We start from the raw sequence: 22923 nt of genomic DNA on the forward strand, positions 1-22923 counted from the left end.
TCTGATTTTGCTTCTGTTTTGTTATTTTAAAGGACTGGCAGCCTAAGCCCACGCAAATATTTGATTCTGGATTCTATTTATCTCTAAAAATTGTGCTCTTCATCTGGAAGTAAAATACAGACAATCCCCAATTATACACAAGCAGCCTATTTGGATTGTGGAAGAACTGGATACAGAAACAAACACCAGAGACCACACAAGATTCATTCAGATGCCTTGTAGCATCACGAGTGCTTGCTCAGAGCATCAGGCACAGACACGACAGTCCACCAAAGCTGGTTCCTCCAGCTGAGCACCCAGGCTTGACCCAAACTGGCTCGCTGACTGTCTGTACCATGTTCCCACCATGTCTGCCAGTACCTGTGTTATCCAGGCTTTTTGTTTACCAGGGGTCTTCCAGACATCTACTACCCCAGATAATGGCAAGCTATCTATTAGAAATTCAGCCATGCAAAATGAAAAATATTTCCATCTATGCACATCTATATTTTAAAATTAACAGTACAAACATTCTTTCTATTTTTCTACTAACAAAACTCATTTTTTCTGAGTAACAAGTGCTCTAAAGAAAACATACTCCACACCCATGTTCTATTATTGTATTTTATGCAAAGCAAAATAAAGTTTTATACCATTTTCTGCTAATGTTATCCTTTCCCCTTGCTCATGTCTTCTGCTTGGAACCTGTTAGATCTTTTTATGTAATGTCTGCTACAGAATATCAAAAGAACTTAACAAAACACTCATCTCATAGTTTATCAATGTTAGTTAAATCCTCTAAGTTATTCAACATCATGCATTAAAGTAATTTTGATTTACTATATTAGATCTCCTTTGGGTTTAAGGAAAACTACTAAGCTGAAATGTGATTCTACACAAGTATGATTTATTTGCAATTGGGTAATATAAATATTTTTATAGTACTGACCTTTTGTGTAATAAAACCAGTTTTGAAAAATATAGTGCAAATCCTGAGCACAAGGTAATGCAATAAAGAATCAGAACAGTGATTCTCAGCTGCAGTGACATAAAACAGAATTTTCTCTTTCTGTTTGCAAAAAAATTACCTCAGACCATTTTTTAGAGGCCTGTTTGAAAGAACATCTGGAAAGCATTCCACAGGAAATCAAACCTATATTAAATATGTTTTGCAGGGCTCTGTTTCCTTGCATTGACTTTAAGCATGCATAATGTGTTTCTGTCTTCTCATCTGCAAAGAAAACACTTCTCCAAAAATCTTCTACAGAATTATAGGCTGAGCTGTCAGTCTGAGATTTCTATCATGGGATGCTGGGAAGATTTCTACTTAGTCTATCTGTCTCCGTACCAAAGCTCTCCAATAACATTAACAAATCCACCAGCTGTTTTCTAAGTACCATGAGTTTTTGTATTTTCATTTTATTTCATTTCCTTCGTGCCGTTTAATTTGAAGCTTCTAAATATAAATGATTGTCATGTTTAAAGATGTCCAAGCCCCAGAGTGTCTCTTGATAGCGTGTTACTCAGGAAAGAACTAGTGCATTACGGATAGAGTTGTTCTCACTTCATTAGCTGGGCAGACAGGAGTGTCTGAATTACAGGCTGGAAACCTAAGAAAATCATTGTCACTCTCAAAAAGCAAGCCAAAGAAATTAGTGCCACTGCTGGTCCTTGAGTGTGCCATTGGATGCTTAGCTGTTTATTAAAAACTATATCGTGAGTGCACACTGAAAGGATGTGGTTCTAAGTACCTGAGAAAGACATCCAAGACAGTAATATTCTCTGTAACCACTTGAATAAACTATAATAGAATATTGCTCAAGCTCAAGCATGAAACTCTTGTGGAGTTTGTAAACAGAAAATAATCTTAAAAGTCCAATAGAAGTTCTCTCTTTACCAGAAAAGTTTCTGTTGGCAGATGCACTGGATCATCAGGTTTCCTAAGTTACGTAGGGATGCTTTTTGCATAGGAAAACCCCTCAGTGGCACTGTGGTATGTGTAGTGGTGTTCCTGAAGGGAACAGTTCCATGTCCCCCTGTCAGAGACTTTGCTGAAGGAAAAAGGGTGCCCAGTGTGTCCTTGCACTCAATCGTGCAGGGTCTGTAGGCAGCCAGCATAGCTGAAACTCATCCTGAAGCTATTCTAAAAACTGTTCTGACTTCAGGAGTAAGACAACAAATATAAAATCGGAACTACAGCAGATAAAAGCAGATTAGAGTCTCTTTTATGTGAACCCTTTTTTTCCATGCACAGAACAGCCCCATCAAACAGCAAGTCGATAAGTTCTGGCACTAGCAAACCAATATAGCATTGACCTTATTCAACACGTTTTACTTGCTTTTAGATGGATATGTAACGCTGGTACAAAAAGCACTGTTTTGTAGTATAAGATTGGAAAACAAACCATTTTTACCAGTTAAGGATGATGTGACTGTCTTAAGAGGGGTTTTTTTTGTCTCTGCTGTCAAAAAAAACCTGAACACAGCCACTGAGGCTGAGAACTGACAGCCTGTGATACATCCAGATGTTTACAGAAGTTGCTCTGAAAGACACTGTCCATTCTGAAGAATATTTTGCAATGCTGTATGATGGCCAGTTACTGAGATGTATCTCCAGCATTTCACAATGCCTCATTAGAAAAGGGAGCATCGTAACTGGGAGGACAACCACCGTAATTTATGCTTGAATTGGAACAAAAGAAAGTGAACTGAACATTCAAACAATACGGTCAAGTTTTAATTTAACAGCGGTCTTAGTCATATGTGCTTTATAATAGAAAAGCTTGCTGTAATGGTTTATAGAATGTGCTTGAACAAATATAGTGTAAGCACAAACATGTGAATGTAAGGTCATCTATTAATAATCTTAGGCAATGGTCACAGTCAGCTCACACAGAAAATCTATATTCAACAGTAAACACACACCAGAAAACTTTTTCTGTATCACTGGTTTTAAAGCCAGCAGATAATCAAAGCATAGGAAACAACCACCACCTCTGCCGAGAAGTCTTTGCAGATACTGGTACATTTACATCTGGCTTCCATTTAACAGTAGTTACTCTATCAGTAACATGGTAGTGCTTACAGCACAATGAAAGCAATGCAATTTCAATTCAGTAAACATTAACATGCTAAAATTTGAAAATATGCATGTGGCTGTCACTTGCTTTGTTGAGAAACAAAGTTTTATTTTTAGTTCCAGTGCTTACATTTTCTTGTAGTTATATTAATAGATGAACTGCCACCAGACATATTCTCTCACTAGGGCCTGATGTAGAATGATATAAATAACCTTTACAAAGTCCAGCATAATGGAATGGTAAAATCAGTTGACATTCTTTTAATTAGCACTGCCTGAAGATTTACCTACACAGAACAGGAATAGCCAAATTCATCCCTTGAATAAATCCACTGAAGTCACTGATGTCAGAGGAAGTACACTGGGAATGAACTTGATATAATAGCTCTGTTATTCATGTTAAACATACAGCAACTTCTTGCCTGTAGCATATATGTGCTTTGAGGTAAATGAGAAATTTTGATTTATTAGAGAAAATGCTACTGTGTGATATATGCACCCTTTCTTTGCCCCAGAAACAGCAAGTTAACCAAATGTGCCTGGCTGTACATTAAAAGGGATCAAAAATCTTCTCTTCACCAGACTTCACAGATTAGTGGGTGGAAACGACTCATGCAAACCGGTGGATGCCAAACTCCTGCCCTCTACAAAAATCTCTCAACTAACAATTCAACAAATCAGCGGTAGCAGTACTCTTACAGGAACCCCATCCAGCAAAGCAATTAAGTGCTTCCTTAACTGTAAGAACATGAGTAGCTTCAATTTTAGATCTTTATTAAAGTTTAATGCCAAATTTAATTTTCCTGGATCTCAATATTTTTGACTAAACATGGGTGAAACTGCTTTATTAACGTATGTAGTTTAATCTTTCACCCCTGATAAATGAACAAAACAAAATGGGTCACATTTGCCCTGCTGTAACCCCCTTCCTGGCTCATCTTTCTAATCTGTAGTCTTTTTATTTCTTACATTATACAGGCAGTTTTCCTTTCTCAATTAGAATAACAAAACAATCCTTTTCAGACAAAATGATGATGAAGGTCCACATTTGGATTACACAAATGCCCCCAAGTTCTCAGTGCTAAAGTTAGTGGTGGCTGTGAGTACTCCAGCCCACTGAATCATTTTGTCTAAAAAGAGACTGCCAGGGAAGGCAGGGTATCTAAATAAGGCCTATAAAACTCTAATCATTCATATTCAAGTGTATTTTATGATTGCTGTATGTTCACACACCCATACTTTATTCCCTCTTTCACTTTTTCAACCCTGTAGACAGGTAATAATGAATATTCAGTGCCACATTTGTTTTTAATAGTAACCAGAAAGGACTAGCAGGACCTCAGCCACGTCAGGGATACTGCCAAAGCTACACCATGCAAAACAAAAGTCAGCTGAACCAAACAGCTCTGACAATGTTGAGGCATAGCTCGTGTTTTACACATACTGGGCACAAAAGAATTACGCTCCCTTTTCGTGGAGACTGGGTTTCAGGCATCAGCAGAGGTTCAGGCTGACTGAAGGGATGCCGCTTGGAGCGTTTCAAGCTTGCCTGTCAAGGGACCTCAGCATGAAGATAGTGTCTAGTTACTGCTTCTTGGAGCATAAACCCCCTGTGCGTGAGGCTCTCTTCACTGTTAAAGCACAAAGCGATGTGAAAATTGGGTGCAGGAATAAAGCTGAGCCATTTTTCTAATTACTATATCCTTGTGTCTTTGCTTCTTTTGGAGAAATGTCAATCACCCAGCGAGCTTTCAGTCTTCAAGACTCTCTTAAGCAGAAGAGAGAGTGTATAAATGAGGACTGGACAAGCAGACCCTGGTATGGCAGATGAGATCCATCTACACTTTAACATGGACAAAGCACTCTTGTTTTGCTGCGTGTTCTGATTTTTGGATTCCAAGGGGATTTATGGATATGTTTTAAAAAGGAACTGCTTAATTCATTTGGAGTTTTATTCAGAGGGAAGAAATTTTAAATTACCTTTGTTTATGGGGGGAGGGGAGAGTAATTCTCTGTTTTACTCTGCTAACAAAAGACATCAATTTAATGAATCATGTAAGGGACTAGAAGGGAAGAAAGTAATACAATATTGCAGCATTTTCTATCTTTACTTTGCCTTGACTTGAAAGGGTTTTTGCTTATTTTGCAGAGACTGCATTAATATTTTTTTCCAGGCTAGCAATTTCCCACACACATATTCCACTACACCATTACGTTTTCTCTGCAGAGCATACCAGCTTCTGTCCCACCTCCCCCTAGATCTCATTTTTTTAAGTTTTCTGAACTGTGACCATTCCTCACTATTAATTCATTAAAATTAACTAATACCTTGTTTTTTTCCACTTAAATAAACATGATAACTCTAGCAGTATATACATTTATGCATATATATATATACGCACACAGGTGTACATACATATACGTACAAAAATAATAATTCTTCAAGTTCAGGCTATGCTTACAGACGTGAGGTGAGCTTGTAGGCATGCTGCAGCATACGGGCCAAAAGGCAGCTTTACATTTTTTCCTATGCCACTTGCTATTGTGCAGCCCCAGGACCTTTCCTAGCAAAGCCCTGATGTCACACGCAGACAGAGCAGGGAGGATTTGCAGGCAGCCTGAGCTCAGGCTAACCCTATTACACTGCAGACATCCTACATCTAGTGCAGGGTGAGTCAGGCAGCACATGAGGTTTTTCGCCCACTCCCTGACTCAGTCTCCAAACTTACAATACAGGCATAACCTGCAGAGTGTCCCTGTTTTAATGTCCTTAACAGCATTACAAAAACTATATTATTGTCCTGGTTTTGCATACCCACAGCAAAACAATCATCTCAAGGAGCTGCCAGACAGCTTTGAGTGTCAGACTGATATAAATACCCCGGAGGGATGCAAATCCAGCTCTGTTATACAGAACTGTATCGTGCTACTGTGTCCTTCATGAAAATATCCACTAAGTGTCCTTTTAACACATAAAGCTAGAGCCAGTCTCAAACTGAGCAGTCAGGCTTAGTAGCTGGCCAACCAAATGGTAATCAACATGAGCTACAAGGCTCAGAAAGGGAGGTAGGACCTATGTCTTTCCTCTTATTTGCTGAATTACAGATGATCACTGAACTGTGGCAGGATATTGAGGGAGGAAAAGAATAGCACGCGGAGGAGCAGGTGAGGCGGTACTGTAAGTGGCCATAACAGAATTCAAATGCAGCAGAGAGGTGGTGAAAGTCACATAATGACTAGGAAATCTGGAAAGAGGAGATGAAACGAGACAAAGCAAGGGGAAGAGGCATGAGAAAAAAGCAAGGGAGAAAGTGAGAAAAATGCAAGATAAATCTAAGGAATAGAAAATTTGAGGAAAAGGGCATATTTTTTCTTCCCCTCTTCCCTCTCCCTCCACATATCTCTTTAGTGTACTCCTCCCTGCTACTTGTTAATGCTGTAACTGAAGAAGGCTCCCTCCTAATACAAGGTGCTGGGCTCCCCCTCTGCTATAGCAGGACAAAAAAAGGCTGACTGCACATTTATAACATCTCATCATAGACTTGCCTACAGTGTTGAACCACCCCTTCCTCTGGCAAATCTTATCCATGAGGGTGTACGGTTTCAGTCAGTAATGGTACAAGTTGCAGGAACAGTCCAGAAGTCTTACACAGAAAAGCCACTTTTACAAACAGGTACTGGCATAAAGCACTTGCAGATTTGCACATGCCTTATGGAAGAGTAGCACAGACACAGTGTCTCCCTTTCCATAATAAATTATCATTAAAAATGTTCAACAGAATATAAAGAAGGAAAATTAATTTCTTGGCAAGTTTCTTATGTTTTCAGGAAACATAGTAAGCAGCTGAGCTTTTGTTTTAGCTCTTAGTGTGGATGAATTCTATGCACTGATGAAAAAGTTTCCATATTTTGACACAACGTTCTTATACCTGTAGATGCAGCTCTCATAGAGAATTAAATGAGTGGTTGCAACAAAATTAAGACTGGATAGGACAGGTGACCAGAAACTGATGAAGAGGTAAGAATACACCAATGAAAGCACATTTATAAACATTTAGCTCTCTGAATACACAGTGCCGAAAATATCTTTATTGTATTTTCGGGGAGATGACCCATCTACTGAAACCTAATAGGACATTTCATTTGTATCCTTCATACATCCCACGAGGAAAAGTTATTTAAATATATTATGCAGCCATTTTATCTTTTTTTTTTTCAGTATCAAATAGCTGTAGCGAGCAACATGTGCTTTTTACAGAACCAAAGGCAAAACATTAAGAATAGTATTTCTTTTAGCCAAAAAAAAGGTCCAAACAGCTGTCTTCTGAAATTAGTCAAGAACTACTTTCTGGCTATTTCACCTTAAAAAGAAGCCTCAATGATTTGACCAACCATTTTGAAAATAAAAACTGTGGAAGACAAGAAACATGCTGTTACTAGATTCTTATTTTAACAAAAAATGCTGCATTTTATGCTACCCTTCTTTTCAGATCTTTGCAGCATGTGACTGGATTGATATCATTCTTTTAACAAATAATGTGTCTATCATCATCATTCTGGTCTGTGCTTTCTGAATATATCCAGGAGACAGAGGGTGTATGCAAATTCAAAACACAGATTATTAAAAAGACCAAACTAATGACTCTCACTTTCATTGCTCAAATAAAATAATATTTGAAATACTGTCAAATGTGATAGTGGGAAAAATGAAGCACACTGCCCTGCATTTGTAGCAGAATGATATTTTTAAAACATGCCAGTCACCTTTCTGAAGTTTGATTGGTGGCTGAAGTGATCAGAACAGGAGGTTCCTGAAGTTTGAGCTATTCCAGAACAACATCATTGGTGAAAGTTTTTGACAGTGTATTGACTTTCCTTAGAAGTTTTGTTTATGTTCATAATAAAAAGGAACTCTAATGGCTTCTTTTTGTTCTTTGGTTTTTTGCTTTTCTTTTCAGTAAGCATTGACAGGCACGCCTGAGAGACTCCAATGGGTTTCAAAGCTGGATATGGGCTGGGACACAAGTAGAGGCAGCAGAAAAACGATAATGAAAATGAACCGTTCAGTATTCTGATGAAGTTGAAAAATTAGGGCTGTTTACACAAGTCAGAACTTATTTGCATTTCCTGACATGGCTGGTCTCTTTTCCCTCGTTCGAGTGCTTATGGTATATAACAGATAGATTAATGAATTAAAAAAAAAAAAAAAAAAAAGGAAAGCATCCTACCGTCTCAGTTAGTGGTACCTCAGTTTGGCTAAATCGCTTCCCCGCTCTTAACTCTGTTTCAAAAACAGATTCAGTGATACATGCGTCCAGGACAACGCTTTTAAAGAGCATCCAAAACTGCACGTTTAAATACTTATATGCACAGGCCCAGTTGATATTTTATACGGAGTATGGGCAGATTCAAATCTTGCATTTCTGACCCAGCAGCATTTCTAAACCAAGGTACTTTCAGAAACCCTTTAGAACTTGTCCCCTTGTCTTAACTAGCATTATGAAGAAGCTTTAATAGATGCAATAGGCACTCAAATAATAGTTTCTAAATGACTCTGTTTCACAGTAGGCAGAACATATTCTCAAATTATTCTCCCATTCAGAAACTCTCTCTGATTTCAAAATGAAATAGGAGTTATCAGTTAGAATTGCATGCCTACTGACTACGGCTTGTAATTATTCTAAACATATCTGTAACTACTACGTAGACTGATATTTATCAGTGCCAACACTTTCAATAGCAGGGAGGATATCTCCCCTTTCTTTCCTCCCCTGCCCAAGTCTCTGTTTTCCTGCAGGACAAGAGGAAAACTTGTCTAAGTGCAACTCCCTCTAAGTGCACAACAAGTCACAGAGATAAAATGTCTTTCGCTATATTATGGATAGGCTGGAATAGCTCTGCTGCTGATTCCTCCTCTCCATGACAGTAGAGAGGGAAGGTATTAAATACACTAGCAGTTTAGACAGCCCAGGAGGTATTAACACCTATGTGAGATGACTCTCAGCAACACATCAAGCTTGCTTTACCTCCAGGTGTAGGACCTAAATGCTGCAATCACTGACTGCCCCAGACCCCGCAGGCGTTTGCCCACCCATTCCCTTTTACCAATGCTGCCCCTCTCCCTCATAGCCAGGTCTCACTGAGCCTTGGAAGAGTCCAAACTTCTTAATTTTGCTGTTTTAAAGAAAAGAAGCCACAGGAAGAACCTGTAAAGAAATCCGTTTTCACTCCCATGTCAGCTGCAACTTAGGGCAACAGGAGCAGAGATTTTACCAAGCTTTCCTTTGCAGTGTCGCAATGGAGAAAGCACAACACCAGACTCACAAAGTCAAATTAAACAAAATGCCATTAAAAACTTAGCTGCTGAGACATCATTAGATCAAAGCTGACCAAAGGAAAACACAGTCATGAGAGAAGTAATAACATTAATTTAACTAAGTAATTCCTGAACGCTACAGCTGAATAATAGGAAGAACTCTCCATATAAAAACCTCTCTCCCATTTCATTGGCACTGTAACGCATTGGGAATTTGGCAGAAAACACAGTAAAGATACTGTGACTTTATTAATTAACAGGGCCTCTGTATAGGGAAGACAATATTTATAAGCAAAAGAATAATGGCACAACATGGACATGGAAAACAGGTGGTTCTGAGACTACATGTATCCAGCTTTCACAAACTGCAACAGCATCAGCTATGAAGGTGCTGAATGTGACTCACTGAACTGAAATGAGAACCCTGCTCTGTTTTAAATCTGTTCTGAGTCAGCAGGAAACTGGCTCCAGATTTCCCCTGAGCCATCGAGGGTAGGGTGCTGCTCACCGCCCTCACCTGTGAACAGCACTCGGGCACATCTAAGGTGCTATGGATAAACGTTTAAGATCAGCAGTAGAGATCTCATAAATAAACTTCAAAGTAAATATTTTACCAGGCATATATAAGTACTTACTACCGTTTATATGATATCTTCAGTGTCCTTGACATTTTACAATAGTGTTTATTTCCTTACTTGCTAATTCACAGAACTGGATAATCTACAAGGAATTTACACATTAGAAATGAGCAAGATTCTTGGGCACAACTTCATAAATAGGACATTAACACAACATTCTTGTACAAACATACGCAATGCTAAGTAGGAAGAAAGCATTTCCTCAGGGCAGAGGCGGTCCTGTATGCCACTGTAGTGTATGCTGAAGGCGAAAAGACCCAGTTTGTCCTCTGAAGCAGCGCCCTGCACTGCCTCTCCAGGCTGAACACACAGAGGAAAGAGGCTGGGAATTAGGTCAGGGAATCAATGACCGTCCAGTTGTATCAGCCCAGCACTCTCGTCAGGGGAGAGGCAATAAAACAATTCCAAGGCTAAAACAGCTCTACAAAGATAGTGGGATCTAGTCTACAAATCTGGACTCCTTGAAGAAAAAGCCCATGAGTAGTCTGTGTATTGTGACTATTTAAAGTCCAACATGCTGCTTGTATTCACAGTTATTAGTGCTCACACGTGAGATTACAATGAAAATAAATCCCATTATAATGAATAATTCTATTTTCACCTGGTCACTAACAGGACATAAAAATCATTCTGAGACATCATTTCATAGAGACACCTAATAAATATGTTTCCAACAAAAATCTGTAAAAATTAAACTGGGGGTTTAACAATTCCTTTTTAATGCGAGGGAGTAGCTGTGAACAGTTTTGGAGAAGGCACTCACTGTAACCAGATGCAGGCTTTTGCTATTCTGTTAAGGATGTCAGTGGCATTTGCTTTTTTCCCTGACTCATCCTTTCCCCTAGTGGGTTTTCTGACCCTTAGTCCTGGCAAATGCAGCAGTACCAAAAAGTTCTCTCTGGTACCTCATTAATCACTCCCCTGCCATGTGCTATCTTACCTGCAGATGTAATTCTTCTTGCAGGATTCTTGTAAATTCAGGCAGTTTGGTTTCTCCCTGTCCTCATATGAACACACAGGAACAATAGTCTGCCGTCTCCTTTCTGTACAGGCTACGTCTCGACAGGAGCAGAAGAGCATCCCGTAGCTGTGCTTTGGGGGAACTTTGTCAAAAAATAGCCGGAGGGCCTTATGACACTTCCGCTTGTTACAGATTTCATTGGACGTGCTGCTGGTGCAGGGGGTTATGTAAGCAGATCTGAACCTCTTGCAGGTATCATTTAGGTTACAAGCTTTTGCTGCATCCAAGCAATTGTTCCCCTTTGAAAGTACTGGCTCCACTAGAAAAAACAACACAACAGCAGTAAGAAATGCGTCACATTTATATGGTGTTTTGATGTTTGCGTTTATTTCACTGTTAATGAGATCCTGATTATATATTTGTTACATACAAAACTTTCAGTGCCAGTCCTTATGTTTCTTAGGGTAATGGTTTAATGAGTAAACAAGAGCACAGGCATGCGTTAAGATCAGAATGCTGGCAAATAAATGACGATTACACCGGGCAGGCTGTACTTCATCTTCTTTGTAGCAGACATGCAGGATGAATATTGGGTAAGATGCGGCCTCACTAAAAAGCCATTAAAATCCCTGGTGAATTGGAAGGGATACGTTTGGCCCATCGCACAGGAACATGGTGAGAATGTGGGCTCCTAACTCCGGCTTTGTAAAGCTCTGACATTTTTTATTTTTTCCTTGAACAGTATATACGACATTCAGTGACTACACCAGGTGACAACATTTAAATGTAATTCGTGTACTCTGCAGAAGGTAAAAGCCACATGCCCATTACTACAGTTTTTAGGTATGAAAACAGCCCACCCAGACAGAAAGGGAAGCAGGTGCAGCCCCACGACTGTGAGCTCTCTAAGGCCACCCATAAGGCCCGTAAGCTCCATGATTAGTTAGAGACATTGTTATGAGATCTATAGATGCTACGTGAACTCTAGAAGTTTTATGAAGTTTACAAGCTTTGAAAAAGCTGACACAGAATTAACAAGTGGCTGCAAAAGAAACATTTTAAAGCAAGGAGTATGTGTGTCACACACATGCACATGCTACAAGAAGTTATAGAAAAAATTAAACTCAGATAAGAGTTAAGACTATAATTACACATTTAATTTTGCAATACATTATCCAGATATTAAAACCCAATATACGCTTTGATTGAAAATGAAGGCAACTGGCATTAGAATGCAAAATTCAATCAAGAATAATCATAATGCTGCTTTGGATATTAGGAATGCCAACATCACAGATCCAAGAAAACACATTAACTTCCCATTGCTACAGAATTTGCAAGCTGAACAAAACATTTTGCAAATATCTAAAACTCTACAGCAATGTCTTAAGGCGGATGGCCAAAGATAAAACATCTTAAACGATCTAAAAAGCTCTAAGCTCCTCTTAAAAAAAGCTTTTTTTTCTGTATCTTCCATCTTTTCCCAAAAACTCAGTTCAAGGCCCTTCTACAACTCAGTGCCACTCATTTCCATTCTCCTACTACTCTGCCTCCCATTCCCAGATCAGGACATCAACCTTTCCTTTTTTTCCAAGTCAGGAAAAGATGATGTAGCTTGGCCGACATGGTGCACCAAGGTACTGCATGTGCTTGAACTGACTGTGCCTGAGACGGTCCTTGGATGCTATTACACACTTCACCTTACACAACTATCTCACCTGCTACTATCCCATGTATCTTACATATCCAGAAATAATGCAACGCATAAATAGCATTGGATTTTTCACTCTAGCGATATGCTGCAACTATGTTCAGTGGGTTCGTACATTTAACTTCTGTACATTTAACATTCACACTCCAAGTCCTTTCAAATCACAGTATGTTGCACAATAAACTGAAATGTTTTGCTTATCTTCACAAATGACAAAATTATAAACATGTAATATTTGACTATAAATTAACAGAGCCAAGCATTTCCTATAGTAGCAGCCTACCACAGTTTAAGCAATACCAGATGCAGAAGAGATGAGATATCCAAAATACAACCCTCTCATAAAATTGTAACATTTTTATATAAAATGTTGTATTACATTAGCATACAACTATAATCTTCACTATGAACTCTCAAAGTTTTTTTTATACAGTATATAGAATTATATGTTTAGTACAAATATAATTACTATGTAAACTGCAGGGTATATAATTATGCCATATATGAATAGTACATGCTAATTACTATGTGATTGCAGAGTAATTACATGGTTATTTGTGCCTGGGAGTCAACTACTGAATTCCACTCTTTAAAACAAGATTTTGTGGAAGAGCTCTGAATGGGGCATTTCAATATGAAGAGACATCAGCTAACTCTATGTTATATTAAAAAGTATTCTTTAAAAGAAACCCAAGATGTAATAAAGCACCTCTTTGCTGATAATCATATACATGCTTTCCATTAAGGGTCAAAAATGTAGTAAATGCTGATACAGAATTAAAAAGCACTGTGAATATGGACACCTCAGAAATAAAAAGGGGCAGGTTAATCAATCTTTTTTAAAAACAGAGCCCAAGCCAATTCACTGACCATGCAAACAGCAGTGAAAGTTATCTTGGATGAAAGTTGAATTAGGCACAAATTGTTCATAAACAACAGTTACACTCATTCATATCTTTCATACAATTTATATCTACCAAGACTCGCATTCCTCTACACGTCAGCTCTGAACATGGATCAGGTCTTTTGGTGTTTGATTTTTTTTTTTTTCTAGAATTGCTCCTGGCTGTAACTTGCCACTTGCCTTTTCTATTTTGACACATATGTCTCTATCTATTGTTTCTGGCATATTTATCATCACATTATACAAATTATTTCTACCTTTTAAAACCAAGACTAGCACACAGCACATAAGAGAGATGCATCAACTGCATTTGAATTAAACAAGACTGTCTAAACCAACTCTTCTCATTAATGCCAGCTTCTCCCAAGATTTTAATTCATGTTTTAATGCAAAATTTACAATCCAGAGCACACTTTATGCTTTATTTTTGTTGCAAAAGTACAACATAATTATTCCTAACTCCTGTGCTAACTACAAACAGTTAAGAAGACTGAGAGTGTTTCTGAGGATTACTTACGCAGCAGTAATACATAAGGTCAAAATTTCAGCCAGCTTCTGTTCTGCAAAGCTTAAATTATTAAGACAGGCAGAAGTTTGGCTCTTACTAGGTACTGACTACGTTAAGAGCAAATGGATCTAATCCAGAGCTACTTTTCCTGCCAGCATCCTTTGGGAAAGGTCTGTGTAAGAAGATCGTTTTTCAGTTCCCCCCCTCTCTTGGGGCACTTGGATATGGATTGAGGGTGGTCAGAGCAGCAGCCTGGGACAAGTAACGATTCCTTCCCACCACCATTTCCCCACTCAGAGCTGCCTCTCTCCCAAGTCCACTTTGTCTTGGGCCCATTCTGGAAATCTCTGCCAAACCATGCAGCTCTCCGCTCCTGCCAAATCACTGCGGACTCCGAGGTAAGTTACTTCCAGGCAGGTGGTAAGTGATGCCTCATGCCTGTGTGCGAGGCACTGGTTCCCACCCGCAGCAAGGGGCCCAGGAGAGCAGATCTGCGAACACCAGGATGCTGCCTCCCACCAGAAGTCACCAGCAGCTGCAAGCTGCTTCACTGCTATGGGTGCTACCCTGATGGGGTGCAGGCAGAGTCATGGCAGAACACAGCCAGAGCCAGGCAGGAGCTGCTGCCTTGGTGGGAAAACAGCAGCTCCTGACATCCGTAGAGTTAGGATGCCTAAAAATGTCCTTCTACCAGGCAGTTTTCTGTATACTATGTGCAAAAACTCTGGGGCAGCAACAATGGGCTTAATGATACTAACTTACCTCTACATAGATCACCGGCTCACAGCTCTTCTACTGCACATGTAACATGTGCATGCAAAGTGAGATGTTTTTCTGATAAAGTTTACTGATGAAAAAACAAGCCTTGTATTACAGTATAAGGTGTTACCACTTTGATATTTGTTATCTCCTGAATGCCCCCCACCCTGGCCCAACAGTGTTACAGCTGAAGCAGTTCTGGGCTCAAGCTCCCATACAACAGCAAAAAGAAGCCAGCCAAACTCTCCAGTCTTTTATCCAGAGATGTTTCTAAAGGTTTAATAGGGCTTCCTCTGCCCTGTCTGATCTTCCTTATGCTTCATCCTCTTTCACAGTCTCTTCACCTTAATCTTTCATCTTCCTTGCATTTCCATTTCTATTTCATTTCTGCACCTACTGAGCCTTTGGCTGTCTCCTCAACTCCTGTTAACCCCATGGTGCACAAGAAGGGATCCTCAGTGGATACCCGGAGCTTCTTATTCGTGCTCCCACTACATGGAAGGACTGAAAAGACTATTACTTGTTATATAAGATTCTTATTAAACAGCAAAATGGACACATAGTTTTCAATTTTCTTACAGTACATAAAAAGCAATTTACTGAGGTTGCCATTAAAATTGCAATTACTATTTGCAAGTAATTAGCATTAGTAAGTTTTCTACGGTTTTCAGTGAAGGGAATGCTGTAAAGACAGCAGTAAATATTAATGCAATGGAAGGCAAAATTACAAAGTGATAGAGGTGCCCACATGGGTACGGGCCTACTTCAGTGCAAGTGCAATGCAATATGGCATATAGGAACCAGAAAATGACCAAAATAAAGAGGAGAACCATGATCCCACTTTAACAAAAGTGCTGCTATGGGTTCACCAAAGTACTTCTGCTTTGTAAGAACAACAGATTAAAAAAATAAGGAAAGCATGGGAAATATTTTCATCTGTATCTTAATGGATTCAAATAAACTACCATTTTCCTGGACAAATTATTTCTAATCTCAAATGGCAGAGAAAAAACAAGTCACCCCTGAGAAATCGTGAGACTGATGCACATACATGTTCATGTTATTCTGAGGTTCCACTTGTCTTCTCCTCAGGCTTTAGAGAACAGTCAGGCCTACTTCAAACCTTTTCCACAATCATGACAAGCAGGTGCTTTACTTTTTAAAATTAAAGCTAATACATTATCAGCTATACCCAGGACTTTCAGAGTGCTACCAAATACAACAATACACATGTTGAAATTACAATAGACGGCAGTAGTAGGTACACTATGAGACAAGGATGTTGAGACTGACTCCTGTGTGCAGAAGAGCACACCCAGGGCTAGAGCAACAAAAGGACCTAAAACAAAACTGCCTGAACTGAGACTTTATGTTCCTGAGACCAAAACTGGAACATTTTACATTCCTGGTCAGTCCTCCCCAGTGCTGCGCATGCAAGTCTCTGACAACACACAATCCACAGGTCCCTAGAATTCTTTTCTTATTACACCCATAAATCTACCTGAGGAGGTAAAGACTATCTCTTGTCCAAGCCCTGCAGAGATCAAGAACATTTACATTGCTTACCGTGAACCAACAGACACGATTTGGAAGTGTTCATCACTACCATGTTCTGCATAACTGCTACGCCCAAAGCCTTTTTCAAAACACCCTGGCCTTTGTTTTTATGAGACCCCACTGATGAATCATCAGTCGGGATCTAGGAGACTTTGGTTCAATGCCTTCCCTGACCTGGAGACTCAGAACCGCTGTTCTTGTTTCCCAGAAGGGTTCTCAAACCATCTCACTGTAGAGTGTTCTCAAGAAGGTACACAGGAAATAGTGCATACTGCAAAACACAAGAGAGAGCATGATGCTTCAGCCCAAGGATGAGAGCTCTCCCTGAGAGGCAGATTGCTGGGTTCTGGCCTGCACTCAGGAAAGAGAGTTATTTCTCTTAGAAGAGCAATGACTGGAAAACAGGATGCCCTGCGTGGAGATGACTCCCTTAATTGTAAGTCTGCAAAGGCATGATCCCACTTGTGCTCTCTTCTTCTAATCCCTTCTAAAAAACCACAACCCATTCCCGTGGGTGGGAACCCCTAAAAAAACACAGCTCCTCCCCTTCCTTCCAGACCAACCTACTGCCTAATCCATAGGTTACCCTCCCAGGCTTTGTGAAAACCTATAGAGAAGAGCACAGAGCATAGGCATCCCACTTCCTCAAAGACTATTCTGATCACTAATTAAATGACCAAAGTACCATGACATCTTCTGCTAGATGCCCTTTAAAAGGCAAGTGGCTCTCTACTCCCAAGAGCATACATTGATTGCTGGGTGGACAGAGGCACCTGCCTGAGGCTCTGAATCTGTCTCCTCAGGTCTGAAATCTTCCAACAAATCTCAGTTTCTGTATTTCTTAGTGTCCATCTACACATTTATTGTGCAGGGGGGTTTGTTGGTGTTTGGTTTGTTTGTTTTTTACACAGTATTCCCTGGGCACTTTACAAGGATTCTGAGCATCTTGCTAAGGATTTTAGATATCACCTGGAAGAAGGGGCTCCTCACTTTTAGGTGGATAAATCTATCTCTTGGTCTGTTCCTGGAAGTTTAATTTTGCTAAGAGTGCCACATGTCCTACGTGCTGCATTTTGCATTGCCCAAGTTCACCACCAGATTTGGGCTATAATACTTAGCAGGACTCTTTTCTCCATTTAGTTAGATCCTGCTACCTCTAGTTGACCATTTCCTGGTGCATTTAATAGACATTACAGATAAAGACTGCAAGAGAAAACTCTTATGCTGGATATGTGTTGATGAAAAAGGGAAGAAATTATGTCTTAAGATTTCCTTTGGTACTTTCAGTCTTTTCTGGGCAGGAATGGGGAAAGGCTGAGCAGAAAAAACAGAGGTGGCTGAGCCCTGTGGGTTGGCTGAGGGACATCAGCTCAACTTACAGGTTATGTAAGAAGAAAGTTTTGCAACCCCACAGTGAACTGATTTAAATTTTTGTTCCACGAGAGCAGGGAGGGAGAGGAAACCCTGCTCCCCAGTGTTAACAACATTGTGGTTTGCTGCTGAAATTCTTTCTGTCTTCACTCACACAAATATCCTGATCTATCACCTTTCATTTCCGCTACAAATCTAATGAAAGGTTATGCCAGGGTCCCTAATTTTCCACGTGGCACTGGCGATGGCAGTTTTGCATTATATTCACGCAAGCATAGCTAATCCATTTTATTCACCAGAGTCATTCTGAATTTTCAATAATCTAAGTTCAAGAATTTGGTTCTTCAATGCTACTTTTAATTCTTCTGTCCAAGGTATCTCACGTAGGAGGCAGAAATGTATGAATAAAATCAGAGGCTGCTAAACAAAAACACTTCCAGTTGTTGCAAACTGATCCAGTCACTGTTTCTCACATTACTGCACCAATGATTTCAGTTCTACCCTAAAGAGTTTTAGGGTGTAAAGGTCATTTTAACGTATCTACACTGCGCTAGCATTAGGGATGGATTATGCATGACTGGGACCATATACAGAATATATTTTCTTCTGAGGGAGTGATCTCAGTCACTCCATATACAATTCATGCTCTGTACTGAGTCAGAGGCTGGTTTTGTGATGTGGAAGGCTATCGCCATGGTTTCAGCTGAGTTCTCCTAATTAATTTCCCCTTAAAATATTCAAAGTGAAAGTGTGTTACTGCATATGCTCTCATGCTATACAGTTCAGTATTTTATTATTAGCTAAATACTAAGTCAACAGACTTGAGAAGGAACTGGCGCACACAGAAATACAGAATAAACCTGTGAAATATTCAAACCTACACGGTTGCCATGAGAAGTGATTTACTGCATGCAAGTTCTCAGAACACAGTGAGGGACTGTTTACCAAAGTCATGTCAATTTACAGGGCAACTTTCAGCATTTCTTTTCGCTACTGCATAATTGAATTCACAACTTGTTTCCTCTTTTCCTCAGACTTGATTAATTACCATGTTAACATAACTACTGTTCTCCTGCTTATAATAGGCTCCCTCTAAAGTGCTGTCCCAGCAACATAAAAGAGGAGAAAGCTTCTAGCTCTTTGCTCTAGCATTGCAATCCTTTCTAATCTCACTATTTTTCAAATTTATGTTCCATTCCAATAAAGCTCCTGTGAATATTATAGCAAATCAGATAATACAAGGTTATGACCCTTGTAACTGATCCTTCAAGGTTCTTTTTGCCTTTTTCCAGTTGACGTGGTAAAAATTACATTTAGGTGTGCTTGTTGACACTTGAGAATTCACTTTGTTGGTCATATACACTGTTTCAGAGAGATCATATTACATAGTGATGTATTTCTAGTGCTTTATTTCTTCTATACCTACAACCCCATTAAGCTGTAAGCAAACCTCCCAGGGGCTGTAAGACTACAAGTATCAAGGGGGCAATGCTCCCATACTGTTGAGAGGGAGTATAGCTAGAGAAAGTATTATGTGAGGATATGGCGTTAAACCTTAGCTATTATTTTAAAATATTTTCAAATAAATAAAAGCAGCTTAAAATAAAAAGTTAAATTTCCATTTGTAGAAAAATACACATTTTAATGAACACAGACCATGTATACTGGCACTAGGAATCAGTTATCTGTAGCAATGGTTTCTGCATCACATGACCACTGGAATAAAGTGATTAATTGGACTGTCTCAGTAAATGCGATCATTACACTTTTAATTAACCTTTTCAACCTCTTGCACCTTTTAGTTTTGTTATACATTAGATTTTTGCAGTTTTCCAGTTATTATGCTTGACTAAGCTTGAAACAATGCAGACTTGTGTTAGAAAGATAAGAAAAACAATTCAAACAATTCTTACTGTTCCTAATAAGAAAATACCTCTGATACTGTCATCATAAGGGTAGTTATAAATCAGGTGGAGGACAGACATTCTGAACTCTGTGGCTACGTTCCCACCTAATTTTTGTTTTGGCAGCACGCTGTTATTTAATGGCTCTGGCTACCAGGAAACTAGCTTTTGAAAATTCTTTCTCAGCCTAGTTATAATTACTCCATATAAATCATACCATGATCAATTATAATAATCTTAGCTTCATCCATTATTTAAACTTAGCATTTGAATCTACACAGCAAGAGTGCAGGAAATTCCAGAGTCCTCTCTCTGCTCACTAGCAACTGCTTTATGCCTGAAGTCGTGCCAGTTACAGAAAAGAAGGGGCCAGATATGCTCTTAGCTATGACATCGAAACCTGAAATAACCACAGATTTTGGACGAGGAAATGTTTTTGGCTCTGAATATAGTATTTTTTCTAACCACACCAGCTTCCTGTTGTTGAAACTAAATTCACCATGAGATTTTGCTTTCTTTACATTGGTGCACCAAAATCAGAGGAGTTCTACAGTTACATACACTGAGAGCACAGTATATTCTTACTTTAAAATGGCTTAGGTCTTCCTCATATATATGCATACGCACCAGACACGTTTGTACACACACGTGTGTATGTACATAGAATGTTTCAATACTATTTGGCTGCATGTCTCATTCCACAAGAAAGCGACTTCTGTATTGATTAATAAGTATGAGAAATAATCCAAGTGGTTTTGTTTAACTTAAGGTTGATTCTAAGATATCTGAACTCAGTGTGATTGAACGGTAAGTCTGATGGAAGTAGGAAAGACACGAAAAGGCAATAAACTTTCACAAAGGCTTAGGTAAAACATCCAAATATTTTTCCAGTAGAACTTTAAAATTATAACTGGATTTCAAATTAGTAACAAGGATTTTTAGAGCATTTTAATAAACTAACTATATATTTTTGACTATGCAAAACATTAAGCTTATGATTATGACCTTTTTGTACCTTGTCCTATTTCAGTCTCAGCCATTATACATGCTATAAAATGTAAACATATGGTCTGTTTTGATGTTTAATATTTTGAAATTTTCCAACACATATTTTAGTGTTTCAACTACATGCCAAGAATTGCTTTGTCAATAAAGCTCTATTTTTCTGTTGTGTTTTTTTTTTTCTCATTTCATTAAACAATAAAGCTGTTAAAATGTGGGACGTGAACATGTAAAAACTGTTAGGATATATTAAAAAAAAATAAAGTGGCGGTTTTGCACATACAGCACCACACTTCTCAACATCAAAAGAAAGAGTAATAGGTGAACCAAAGGGAAACAGGTCAAAGGTGGGAACGTGAATACTGTCTGGCACAACAGGAAAAGGGCTGAGAAAGCCCTTAACTTAGACTATAAATGTACATACAAATGGGCACAACTCTAACACCAGGAACAAAAATATAAATCCATACGTCCAAATTTGGGCATCACATGAAATTTGTCCATGGACAAAGCACAAGTAGAAGCTCAGCAAATGGTGCATAAATAAAAATTAACTGGTAGGATTTTCAATTTTTAAAAAAAATAAGAGGCAAATATGACCCACATCAACTCTTTTCAGGAGATATAAAAACTGTTCCTCAAAAGTCTAACTGGGAACTCCATTTAGCTCATCAGATGGATAAATGCACACTGGGGGAACCAACAAACTTCTCTGTGCTCCTCAGCTGGGCAGACTTTGGTCTGCCCAAAGCCCTAAAAAAATTGCAGCATTTAGATTAAAGCAGAGAAAGGAGATTTCAAGAAAGGAGAGCTTATCAGAGCAGGAAGGAAATTCTAGAAAGACAAGATCTCATATATGATAAAACTGGCATTCATATTTGATCTTAGGGATTTCATAAAATAATCCATCCTCCTGCCCCACAGCAAGACCAGCTATAGCCAGAACAAACCCTGACTGTTGCTGTCTTAGACATACCTAAGTCCATAGGACCAGAGGGTATGCATGCAAAAGTGCTGAGGGATCTGGCCTATGTCACTGTGAGGCTGATCTCCTTTTCATAGGTCTTGGTGATCAGGGGAACTCCCTGATGACTGGAGTAAAGCAAATGCCACAAGTATCTTCAAAAAGGACAAACAGAAGGATACAGGGAATAAGAGGTGGGTCAGCCTAGCCTTAGCTGCAGGGATGATTACTGAGCAAGCCCTCCTTGAAGCCATATCCATGCACATAAAGCACAAGAAGGTGATGAAAAACAGTCAGCATGGATTTACCAAGGTCAAATCAGGCCTGACTGCCCTCTGCATTTAGACGACTGGTTCAGTGGACAGAGGGAGAACACGGTGTCAATTTACATTGACTTTAGCAAGGCTTTTGATACAGTCTCCCATATTAATCCTCACAGCCAAACTGGAAAAACATAACTATGTTCTACCCAGAACTACAGGGTAGAAACTGGCCCTGATCTGAGTGGGACCTCAACGATCTCCAAAGGTCTCTTCCCATCTTAATTATCTGCATAACCTATGCTCCAACCCGTTTTTCAATAACTCCACAGCCTCTCCAAATAGCTGTCCAGTATTGCCTATGCATCCCATTAAAATTTTTTCCTGGTATCTAATCTATCACTTCCTGCAACATAATTCCCATTTCCTTCCTAACTTTACTCCTTTCCTCTAAGCAACGGCTTTTTAACTTCTTGAAGCCTGTCATTCTCCCATCACTCCACTCTTCTTTTAAGCCAGTCCTCCCCCATCTACTAATTCTTTCTTCATAACATAAGTTGTGTTTTCTAGATATCTAAACTTATGCTATTTTATTCTCAGATGTGAAAAAAAGAAGATTACCAACAAATCCATTGACCAAGAGTTACTGTACGAGTTGTACTCAGGAGATCGCTACAGACAGACAAAACCTGCTAATTCAAGAGTTGCTGAAGCATAGCTTACTCCAGCCTCAGGCAATACTAATGTAGGTGGGGATGGTTTACACACATTGACTGTCTACTGCAGGAATATATATTAGCTTATCTATGACAGCAGCTTGCTCCTGATGGATATAACCTGAAAAAAAAGAGTCAAAGTATATAAAAACTTAGTAGAAAAATTATCCTGCTTATTCTGCGGTATTACTCTTTCGAAAGGAATATCAAGAAAGGATAGAGGGCTGGAGAAGTTATTGTGAATTAAGTCTGACAACGGCAGCTGATGGGATAAATCAGGAAACATTTGAAAGC

General features: G+C 39.1%; 1 protein-coding gene across 1 annotated transcript in view; it reads right to left on the bottom strand.

The window, feature by feature from the left end:
* The window catches only part of GFRA1 (GDNF family receptor alpha 1), a 142233-nt gene that overhangs the window by 41186 nt on the left and 78124 nt on the right, over positions 1-22923 (bottom strand). The window contains exon 4 of the mRNA XM_068399186.1: positions 10953-11292. Coding sequence (XP_068255287.1) covers positions 10953-11292 — 340 coding nt within the window. The remainder of the gene's footprint in view (positions 1-10952; positions 11293-22923) is intronic.

The sequence above is a fragment of the Nyctibius grandis genome, chromosome 4 (assembly GCF_013368605.1).
Source record: "Nyctibius grandis isolate bNycGra1 chromosome 4, bNycGra1.pri, whole genome shotgun sequence".
Classification (NCBI taxonomy): domain Eukaryota; kingdom Metazoa; phylum Chordata; class Aves; order Nyctibiiformes; family Nyctibiidae; genus Nyctibius; species Nyctibius grandis.